Here is an 11151-nt window from a genome sequence, read left to right as displayed (position 1 = left end):
ATAGGGCAATACTTCCGTGTATGCTGACATCCGGGTGTTGGGAAGTGTTCATGTGAATCAGACGTCATTAGAACTTGATAAACAGGTTCAACCTTTAATACCATACTGAATGTTTCTTTTTGGTGGCCAACAATGTCATCCTCAGATAGTTGTCAAGACAGGTGTGCCACAGGAGGAGCGTCTTGAGCAATGGCAGAATTCCCAGATGTACTTGCAGCTTTTATTAACTTACCAGTAATTGTCCGCCACAAACACGGGGGAATGCCGTTACACCCTACATTACGTTTGAAACAATCCGACTTGTAACAGACCTGTCTCTAAAAGAGAGTGCGTTCAAGTCAGTCTTAAAACATCGTTTTAGTTGCATTCTAGAATTGACTGTTGGCTCCTTAAATTTTGAGAGGAGCAACTTCACTTTAAAGAAACCAATATTGCTTTTCTGTGGTGTGACAGGAAAGAAAGTTAGAATTCAATTACCGGTACCGTAGCTAAAACCTCATCGATTCAGATTTGTAATTAGTAACCTGTACCCATTTCGAATATGAATGTGTCCATACCTCCCAAACAGCAGTCTCACTCACTCTGATTAGTCATTGCAAGTGATCGTCACCAACATTAAATGCCTCGTTTGTGAGACTAATGGTATTCAATCTGAAAAGGATGGATGACGTTCTGTTTTTTCTTTTACATATGAATGTAACTCAAATCTGAACTGAAAGAAGAACAAACCTGACATTTCACACAAAGCCCCGAAGAAAAGAAAAAAAATCTGATTTGTGTCCAACAATTGCAATTGTGTCACTCCAGATTGCTCATATAAATACAGCTATAGTCCTTGGAAGAGATTCATCAGTGAGCTGTTCCCCTCAGAACCATTGGTCTGAACATGCATTGAGTTTGAGAACTATTACAAGTATTTACAAGCTTCATGATGTGGATACTACTTTGCGCGTCAGAAACGTTTATGGGAAAACAAAAATATAAACTGAACACATCGGCTATTTAAAATGACCGGTTTGACTGCATGTGAGACATAGAAAAGAACAAAAGGCAGCACATAAAACGTCTTGTTGAGGTCAGTCGAGGAAGATTTCAGATTCAACCAGCTACACGTCAGCAAGAAACTTCTTCCAAGGTAGTAAAATAAAGATGCGTTGTCAAAACAGTATCATTGTTTTGAGCTGGGACTGCAAAACTGACTCATATTTGAAGAACCTGAAAAGAAGTTTTGATCCGTCCTTGATTTTGTGGGTTTAAACCCACAACCATGCTGGAGGTATGGTGGGCTTCCTGGTTTAACGCCTGTCGAAATGATCATAAATTTAGCAGCTAGGAGGCTGAATATGTGGCACCTTGATGTTTCAGATCCTATACCTAGACGGAAATAATTAAACTAGAAGCTCACAAATCAAAGTGGAATCCGATGGCTGTCAGTGCTGTGTAAATTAAATTAATTGAATATAAAATTTGTGATTCTTGTAAAAATTAATGCTGAAAGTTCAAAATATATACTACACCTTTTTAATAAGATAAAACATGAACATGTGTTTCACAATATGAATCAAACACAATACTTTGATTTATATATAAGGAATATAATATAGAATAAACTCTGGTGTCATTTTGAAATTTAAGACCAAAGTCAATTATAACATAACTGAAAAAAAGATTACACCCGTCAATGCTTTTTGTCATGAAAATAAAACTCGTGAGAAGGTGAGAAAGAAATACCGTCTCACTCTTGTAAAACTGTCTCTAAAAGAGGGCGAGGGAGATTTTCATTTCCTCATGCAATCCCCGTGCTTCCATTCTGGTGTAGGTGAAGAGGCTGGTTGACGCCACACAGGCGGTAGCTTAGTAAGTCTTCCCACGGGTCTGTGCTCGTTCCTCTGGGCCGATCAGTAGGAGCCGTAGCGGTCCTGAGAGAACAGAAAGTAGAACAACCCATTGTGTCAAAGTCCGGTCGAGATTTGTGGGAAAGCGACTGGAAGTAACTTTGGTGCGATTCAAAAGAATGACGTGAATGTCTCACTTGGATCGAGTTCATGACCCCGTTGGCAAGGACAGCCATCTTGCCCGCGACGGTCTTCACTCCTTGTTTGAACTGTGCGATGTCGGGACCCGAGGGGAGAACACTGTCAAAGCCGGCAGCCGTCCCTAAGAGGAAGACACGCAGAACAACATTTAGTGTGACATCTATGACATGAGACCCACTTACATTTAGTCATTTTAGAAGATGCCCTTATCCAAAGGGAATTCCAAGTGAAGTTTAAAATGGATATACCGTTTAATAAAAAGGTTAACTTCACTCTACTTGAGAAGCGGTTGGGGGATAAATCCATTAAGTACTGGTGTGAATCCAGATTAGGATTGGAATCAAGGAGAATGTGATTTGTAAGATTATAACTTTAAAACTACAGATTTCCTCGAGCCTTGGTGGGAGGACGGGGAGTGTCTTAGGCATAAACACTGGTCGTGACTCCAGACAGAAAAACTGGATTAAAGGCAAACATTCACCACTCATAAATCATGATGTAAAGATGTACATATATTCATCGTGTTTACATCTATGAGTGAGTATAGTGTGGTGCAGACCCAGATAATCCAGATCCACTGAATTAAAATATATGATGTAGGAGTCGATCTTTATTAAACTGCCATACAGGAACAAACACACAGCGACCAGCTGCGATATGTTCTGCTACAGTTTCGGACATACCCGGATGGTAATGACTACCTCTCGTGGATGCTGGCGCTCCTATTGAGTGAGTGAGAGAGAGGGCTTTACCTGTCAGACCAGTTTTCTGTTTGGCGTAAAACCAGTGAGGAGGGCTATGATCAAAATGTCAGGACTTTCACCTTTATCGCTGCCGTCTCCAAAGAGGTCGGCTGAACTGATGGCAGTGCTTCCTGACATGTTCTCCAGCCTCGTCTTTGCATCGTACTGAGAAAAGAAAGAACAATCTCAGTTCAGAAACAGCACGGCCAGTACAGCGGTCATGCAAAACAACAATGTACCGGTTTTTCACCTCCGCACTTGTCTCCCGACCAAAGAACATGTCTGAAGAAATCGCTTTCGCATTTGCAAACTTCTGTCGGGCCTCACTCGACTCGGACACTGGAGACACCTCAGCTTTTCTTCTGCTGGGAAGTCTGGATTCAACAAAAGACCAACAATCGGAGCCCGTCCAATGAACACTCGTGCTTCATTTTTAGGAACAACAAAAAACTGAGTGGGCTACGCATCTGTGTCGATACCTCTCGCCTATTGGCTGAATACTAGAGATGGTAACCTCCTCTTTGGGGTCTTCTTTGTCCAGAACCCAAGAGGTGGTAAAGGAGGCTGTCCCTCCCTCGGTATCCCACCTGGATCCAAAACTGTCTCCCACAGTGAACGGGTTGTCCTTATATCTAAATATCACACAATGGGATTAGGAGTGTCTACTTCATTAATAAATTATGTGGTAAAAGTGCAAAATCAATTATAGAAAAATATGCAGGTATCACGTGTACTTTGGAGGTCCAGAAGTGAAACCAGGTTCATCGAACATGTCCAGTTTGGACCGAGAGGAAGACTTGACCCCCACTGGATTTTCCTGCTCAATCACCTGCATCTCAGACATCACTGAGTGAGACACCACACTGCAACAGGAAACACACACACACACACACACACACACACACACACACACACACACACACACACACACAATTGATGAAGACTCACATCATGGTTCTAATGAAAGGTATCCAGCTGTAAGGAAACTGCGTTCAGTCCTCTGCAGCTCACCTCACATCGATAACAAAAGGTTTGGTTTTGTGACATTACCTCCTAGTCCCGAAGCCCATGCCCAGTCTCTCCGCCTGTTCTCTCTTCTTGCCTTCCAAGTTCTGCAGCTTCTTTTCCTCCATCTTTCTGTCGATCTCCAGCTCTTTGTAAGCCAAACGCATCGAGGCAACACTGAAAAAGCCAGAACCAGTGCGGTTTCTCATACCAACAGACCTTCCACGAAGAGCAATTTCAGCTAATAAGCAGTTATGATGTGTGAAGACTAGATGGATCCTTACATGGACTCCTCATCGTGTTTCTTGGTCTCGGCAGTCTGCTCCTCTCTCAGCTTCTCGGCCACGTGGGCCTGCTTCTCCATGTCAGAAAAACTCTTACTGCTCACCTTCTGGGCACCGAGACCTTTCTTTACACCGAGCTGCATCAGTGGGAAATGTGACGTCAAGCCGAGAGGGATTTCTTACAGACGTGTTTCAGGAGGTGATTGCAGACCTACGCAAACTACGAAGGATTGACTGCATGGTTCATTTCTCTGTTTTGGGGTTGATAAGGACCCCAAATCACCGTAATAGTCGTGTAGAAACTCTGGAAAAGTGCGTTTTTCATAATATGGGGCCTTTAAAGGGTATCCCGAAACATAGTGGTTTGGTGGAAATAGGACTCACCCCTTTTTTGGCTGCCAGTGGCTTCTTTTTTCCAATGATGGAAGGCTTCACATCTGTAAGATAAGTAGGAATATATTTTTTTAAAAGTGCAATATATTGTTTTTCAAATTCAAAACATTGCATTAAAAGTGCACTGGGAGTCTGGGACACATGGTTATGGTTCATTGTTAGTTTCCAGACTGCTTAGGGTCGGGCAGTGCACTGCAGCATTCTCAACTGGTCTTATTAATCACCAAACATCACCAGCAAGATGGAAATGTGCAAGCTCTCCTAACACCATTATTCAGCCAGTTTGCTTTTGAAAGTGTTTGTGTCACAAGGAAATTCAAGTGTTGAGAAACTGTTAGCGACTGAAATTAGAGATGCTTTGGGAAGCTCTTCATCTTTCAAAGTTTAGTGTGATTGAAGCTTTTACTGACCAGCTGAAGGTAAGCAAGCCTGACTGACCCTGTTTATGTCCAAACCAAGCGCGACTTCACCAAACAACTTGCCGTAAGTGCCAAAGAGTAATCGTAAGCTTTACTGGAACGTGATAAGCAGACGGGTGGTGCTGATGAGACATCAAACAACAAACAGAATGCAATTGATCACCTTGGAATCGCTGTCTGTCCTGTGATGACAACCGCATGGCATCGTCTACAGGATAGGGCACACCAGTTCCCATAAACAGAACCAAAACACAAGATTCTGACTGAACATGAACAATGATTGAAAGGCAACCCAATAAGACATGGAGGAATGTATAAATTAATCCACTTCCTCAATGTCCACAGTAAACTAACTGTAAAGATGTTATGCTTCAGTCCTGACTTGTTCATTAGATGTTGTCCCAAACCATCTTTACATTAGAATTAAAAGTTAAAGCCAAGATCAAAATACATTTTTTTCCTCATTTTCTCAACAAGGTAAAGCTTGTTTTTCCATCGTAACAGGTTCAATTGTATTGAGTAAACAAAATAAATGTTTAATATAATTTATGATATAGCTATGGTTCATAGGCGTAGGCCATGAATATCCACAAACTGCTGCACAAAGCGCCATCTCGTCCCTCGAGATGATAGAGCTCCTGGATCTGCTCCAAACATGGAATGTATCCTTCCACCCTGTTTAATGGATTTTATGTACGTATAATTCCACAAACAAATGAAACAGCAGCAAAACAATGTGATAAAAATGATCCGTGAAGAAGTTAAATATCAATGGATTAAAAAGTTTACCTAAGAAAAAAAATGATGAGTCATTACCAACAAAACTTCATGGAGAAAAACATGTCATGGAGATCTCGAGTGCGTGATCATTAATGCCTCCATTTTATCCTCTCACACGCTGCCGGCATGTAAAGTACGAAAGCAACACACCCACCTTGAGAACGGATCGTCTGCATCAAACTATGCAAGTTGGTGGGGGAGCGACAAATGACTCCTCCCAAGAAAGGACCGCAGTTAAAAATCAGTGGTGTGAGAGTGTTTTAGACGGAGACTGAACAGTGAGTTCTTCAAACTGGAAATGTAGAACTGATACGCATGAACACTTCAACTGAAAACACTGGAGTGCAGAAAGACTTCACCGTAACTCCTATTTATGTTTTTAACACACACTGTGTTTAACAGTAATGGTGGTTTTCTCCACCAGTAGGTTTTGCACAATTGCGGATATCGAAAAGATCTTGTCCTAAAGAAGTATTTTAGCACAGATCAAACATTGTTCAAAAACAAACCAGTGCAAACCGGAAATGTCTCATGAAAGCACAAGCATAGTTTCGGATTAGTCTATTGGCTACGTGTGTGTGTATATCTTAAATCCATAGCGTGATAACCTTTTCAGTTTATTTTCTTGGCTCCACTTTATCCCTACTTTCTTAACGGCATACTTCATTTCTGATATTAATTCAGTATACATTTTAAGTCAAATACTGAACTAAAACTATCGATTCTGAAGTCCAGGGATTTCTGAGTCCAGCATGTCGTCCCTCATGTCTGCAGCTGGTCTAGTATAGACCAGCAATAAATACAGCAATGCAATGATTCTGTATGTGATGCAGCAGTAACATACAGTGACTCAGGGAAGAAGCAGTAAATAAGTGCTGCTGAAGTAATACAATTTACTCCACATAAGAGACTCACCAATGGAAGCTTTAGGTGATTTGCTCAGACCATCAATGCTGGGTCCATCCTCTGAAATTCAGATTGAAAACACAATACATTTTCTTGACTTCATTTGTAGTTGAAGTGTTTTTTGTACTAAGCACAGGATACCTACTTTTTGTAGCTCTGAGAATATTTTCTACTTCAGCAAAAAATTAATACTTTGGGCTCTAATAGGATACTCTTCAAACTGGAACAAATTACATATTGTGATAAACTTTGATTTAATGCACACCTGGACATTGTACGGCCCGGCCCAGAAGGTCAAAGAAAAACTTTTTTTTTTTTACTTATACCTTAAAAAGGACAAACATCAAATGAAACTACCGGTACCTACATTTTATTTTATTTTAAAGCTTGTGTGGTATAAAGCTGCTTCCTCCTATCACATATTGGTGTGTGGTGTGATGGTTGAATCTGCAGCATTTGATAATTTTCAAAGCATAACAGGTTGTGCAAGCGGGTACCGTTTTCTATGTGTGACAAGTGATGGAGCAAAACACTGGAGTCACCTATAAACCAGAACATAAGATGGATGCTGAAAAGTTTTCAATTAGTCAGCCTGCTAAGTAGTTTTTTAGCACTGGTAAAGCTGTTTTAGTTTGAAATAAACACATAGGTAGCTGTTTATTATACAGATAATATTTGTTTTGTGTCTTGGTTATGTTGTGGTTTTTTTTTTTTTGCCCCTGCAATAATGCAAATTTATCATGTTCCTCCAGAGGAGAAATACTGTCACTCAGCACTTCCTTCAGGGGTACTTTCTCAGCCCTGAGAAGTTGCTTGTCAATTTACTTACGACTGTCGTCCTGGATTTTTGCCGACGGCTCCATCAGTTGTGCGGTGACACCAGCTCCATTCTGCTCTGACTCAGAGGTCAGCGCCATAGCCCAGTCATTAGGAGACTAAAAAACATCCAAATATTTAATGTCTTTCTTGATAAATTCTGACAACTAAAATACAAACTGTTGTGAAAGCATAGCCTAGTTTGAGAATGTAAAAATAAGTCAGATGTCTTGATATAAAGCAAACAGCTTTTCTGGAGGAACAGCATTTTCTGCTTCGCTGAACTAAAAACAGTTTTGCACCTACATTTTATTATTATTTAATTACTGGTAATGAATTATCAAACAGCAAAAAATTCTTCTTTAAGATATTTGGCTCATGCATTCTACAATAAGACTATTTATTTCTTTATTTAAAAAGGATCCCCATTAGTTGATACCGTGGCATCAGCTCGTCTTCCTGGGGTCCGGGATTACATCATAACATCAAATCATGAAAGCTACTATTGCACATTAGAAATTGTTAGTGTTAAAATATGTGTAACCTGTTATATAGCAGCAAGTCATTAATGACATACTTATGAGCGGAACTAATCATCCTAATCAGTTCATTTGATTGAATGTTTTCCAAAATGCATCACCAAATAATTCCAAAAAAACAAAAAACCAACAAACCTGTGAATTTTCTGCAAAAAAGTCTGTCTCTTTCTTCTCAACCAGTGCTGACGTGACCCCCACAAGGGAGTCGATCCGTAGCTGCAATCAGGAGTGGAAAACATATGAAGCTTAACAACTTCACCAACATAAGTATACTCTTTGCAGACTCCGAACGACACCTGCTTTCTCAGCTATACACTGAAAACCTCATAGACTATGAAGACCACTCTTATGTAATGACTCATTGATGCATAGGACACATATACACTTCCCATGCTTTATCTGCTCAGGATTGTTTCTGTGGGTACCAATAGGCCTGAAAACAATTCTAGGGAATACACCAGAACGTATTTTTGAGAAACAGCTTTTACTGATGTTGACAAATCATGAGGTAAAAACATGGCAGAGGTAAAATTAAAGCCTGTTATGCCGGCCCTGCTGTGTTGCTGCTGCTATTTTGCACTAGTGATTCACACTCTTTGTTTATATATGTATTGTTTCTTAAGAGAGAGAATTTTGTTTTTGTTTTTGATTATGTTATGTGTACCTTAAGCCGTGGGCCTTCACACGATTTTATTATGCTCGCATAATGATAATAAAGTATCTTGAATCTTGGTTATTCCCCATGTTGTTTTGATTTGGCCAATACTCACATCTGTACCATATTTGGACAAAGCAGAATTTGCTTGCTGCCGAATCCTCTCTCTATACATCTGGGCTGCACGGCTGTTATATTTTGCATTGGTGTCATTTGTAGAACAGCCATGCTGGCTGAAAAATGCTGTCTGAAGACGGAAGGAGAAAGGGGGTTAGTGCAAAGCATCTAAAAAACAAACAAACAGTAAACACTGGCACGCAACGCTACATTAGACAATGAAAATCCAGTCATTATCTACTCAAGCTGCTGTGAAGCTTCAGAAATGAAAAGCGGGAGTAAGTAGATAATGACTGAGGTTGTCGGCTGAATTCTTTAATCCATTTCAAGTCCTGCCCAGCCTCATTGTTTCTCAGACTGCTCATTATAACTTACTGCATTGGCATTGCCTCCAACCTGCATGCACCGAAGCTGAAACCAGTTCCAGTTGGAGTCTAACTCAGTGGACCTGAAGAAAAGGAAGAACATGCCAGGTCCGTAGAATACTGGAGTTCTGACATGTCTAAAGTCTGAAGATTTTCAGTTATTCACAAACTAGGTCAAAAGATCAAAGGATCCTGTACACAACTCCGAAACATTCCAAAACTCTTGTCGTTGAAGTAGAACTTTTTTCTCTCAGCTGACTCACCCATCGACATATAATAATACACCGTTACGCCATTTCAGCTATGATTACTGTTGTTGGTCACTGACGCCTACCTGATGAAGCTGAGATGGACTCCCAGGGAGCGGTGGATGCCAGAACAGTCGATGCACAAGAACACGCCATATGGGATACTGGCCCAGCTGGGGTTTTTGGCTGCACAGTCAAAGCATACCTGCACAAAATCAGAACGAACGTTTCATGAACGAAGACACTGGCAAGCTCAAGCTCAGACTAAGGATTGAGTTTCTTGAATTAACTGTACTGTATGCAAGTAAAAAAAAAAAAAAGCTTTTACACGAGACAACGCTTTCTTGCTACCAACAGTGCATTTGGAAGCCATATTCTAATTTAGATTTAAATAACAATGATTAATCGTTTTTAACCTAAGATATACCTTCCCTTATTTCTTCAGGACCAATATGAAATAAATCTGTTCAGAGTAGTTCCATCCATCCATTCATCTCCCACCGCTTATCAGGAGCCGGGTCACGGAGGCAACGGTCTCAGAAGTCTCAAACAACTTACCGGTCCAGCTCTAGCTGCTATACTTTCACTGCTGAGGTCATGTTTCTGTTGGTGTTGGTTTAATATTATATTAATGTCCTCCATTACTTAAAAAATAAATAACTTCAGTAGGAGACAGGCAATATCAAAGATAGGATAATTCCCTGCAAACTCCAATGAAGCCGCCTATAAACCTACGCTTAACATTATTAAGATGAAATTACCAGAGCAGCGATGTAGTTTAACATAAAGGACGCATCTGAGCCGGCAAGCAGCTTCGCACGTTCAGTCACTGCTCCCTTCAGCGACATATGGTTCAATGATGTCAAACCTTGCAACATTATTAAACGTCGTAGTTAATTCAGTGCATTTTCGTGTGTCTAGAGATTGGGTCAACCTGTCAACACATCCTCTTTCCATTTCCCAAACATATACTACCCGTATGGTTAGCTCATCAATATACACAAACCGTATACGTGGCCTTTGTGTACGACTGGTTTACCGGTATGCTAGTAGCCGTTAGCTTCTCTCTTACGTCTGTGGCCGGACTGGGCCTTGCTAGCTAACGGTGAGGCAAATAAGGTAACCGCGTCGCTTCTCCCTTGACAGATGAAGCTAAACGCCGAATTGCCAACACAAAACACGTCGCCAGAATTAAACATGTAACAAAATAAATCTTATTCGAGTACCTTGTTTGTAGGAGTAGATCTCAATCTTTTGAAAATGGTAAGGATTTCAGTCTTATTTGGATCCGTAGCCATCTTGCCTCGATGAGAATTGACATAAGATGACGTCAGTACGGGTCTTCGTGTGTATCAAAATTAATGGAGCGGATTTATTTATTTTAATGGATCTGTTTACGCGCAATTAAATCACGGCTATTAAAAGGTACGTTTCAATAAATGTGTAATTTATTTAACTTCTTACTCTCACATCTATTTCAAGTATATGCCGTAATAGTCTGTCCCTGTTAAAACAGTCAACTAGTAGGATCAAAGATTAGCTGCTTTGATTAGTCCAAAACGCTAGGTTTTCTATAGGTGCATTAATTTTAATAAGATAACAAGTGTCATCAATGTACTTTTTTTTAGACTCTGTTTTGAGTCAAGGGACATCTGATAATTTTTTAGGTGAATCCAGGAGTGGATTCTGGATCAGTATACTGTATCTCTAGAAAAAGATTGCAAGAGAAGGCCTTTTAGGCATTTTGACACAGCAGGGGCCCAGTGGTAAGCGCTGTTGCCTCACAGCAAGAAGGTCGCAGGTTTGAATCCGGCTTGCGGCCTTTCTGTGATGGGTTTGCGTGTT

The 11151-nt window shown here is 40.6% G+C and overlaps 1 protein-coding gene across 4 annotated transcripts; it reads right to left on the bottom strand.

Annotated features, from left to right (window-relative positions):
- Window positions 1–80: 80 nt before the first annotated feature.
- On the bottom strand, window positions 81–10610 carry arfgap2 (ADP-ribosylation factor GTPase activating protein 2). Of its 4 annotated transcripts, XM_068739923.1 has the most exons (18): window positions 10533–10610; window positions 9393–9511; window positions 9069–9141; window positions 8692–8823; window positions 8057–8137; window positions 7396–7501; window positions 6576–6626; window positions 5044–5088; window positions 4453–4505; window positions 4069–4205; window positions 3830–3961; window positions 3514–3642; window positions 3259–3411; window positions 3030–3153; window positions 2860–2944; window positions 2720–2758; window positions 2033–2157; window positions 81–1919 (listed from the first exon to the last, which is right to left on the bottom strand). In XM_068739923.1, exons 1-18 carry the CDS (start codon window positions 10602–10604, stop codon window positions 1899–1901), a joined length of 1677 nt encoding a protein of 558 aa, XP_068596024.1. In that variant the 5' UTR covers window positions 10605–10610; the 3' UTR covers window positions 81–1898. The 4 variants fall into 4 exon arrangements, with proteins under 4 accessions (XP_068596024.1, XP_068596075.1, XP_068596140.1 ...); XM_068739974.1 differs by lacking the exon at window positions 2720–2758; XM_068740039.1 differs by lacking the exon at window positions 5044–5088.
- Window positions 10611–11151: the final 541 nt, after the last annotated feature.

Source organism: Brachionichthys hirsutus, chromosome 1 (assembly GCF_040956055.1).
Source record: "Brachionichthys hirsutus isolate HB-005 chromosome 1, CSIRO-AGI_Bhir_v1, whole genome shotgun sequence".
NCBI lineage: Eukaryota > Metazoa > Chordata > Actinopteri > Lophiiformes > Brachionichthyidae > Brachionichthys > Brachionichthys hirsutus.
This window is presented reverse-complemented; position numbering and strand designations above follow the sequence as displayed.

Excerpts from the sequence above, each read along its gene's own strand:
- arfgap2 (XM_068739923.1), bottom strand. The coding sequence starts at position 10,604 with ATGGCTACGGATCCAAATAAGACTGAAATCCTTACCATTTTCAAAAGA. Across the intron at positions 4,506-5,043 it reads GGACAGACAGCGATTCCAAG|ATGTGAAGCCTTCCATCATT; the intron begins GTGATCAATTGC and ends CTTATCTTACAG. Across the intron at positions 2,158-2,719 it reads AGGTAGTCATTACCATCCGG|GGACGGCTGCCGGCTTTGAC; the intron begins GTATGTCCGAAA and ends TCTTCCTCTTAG.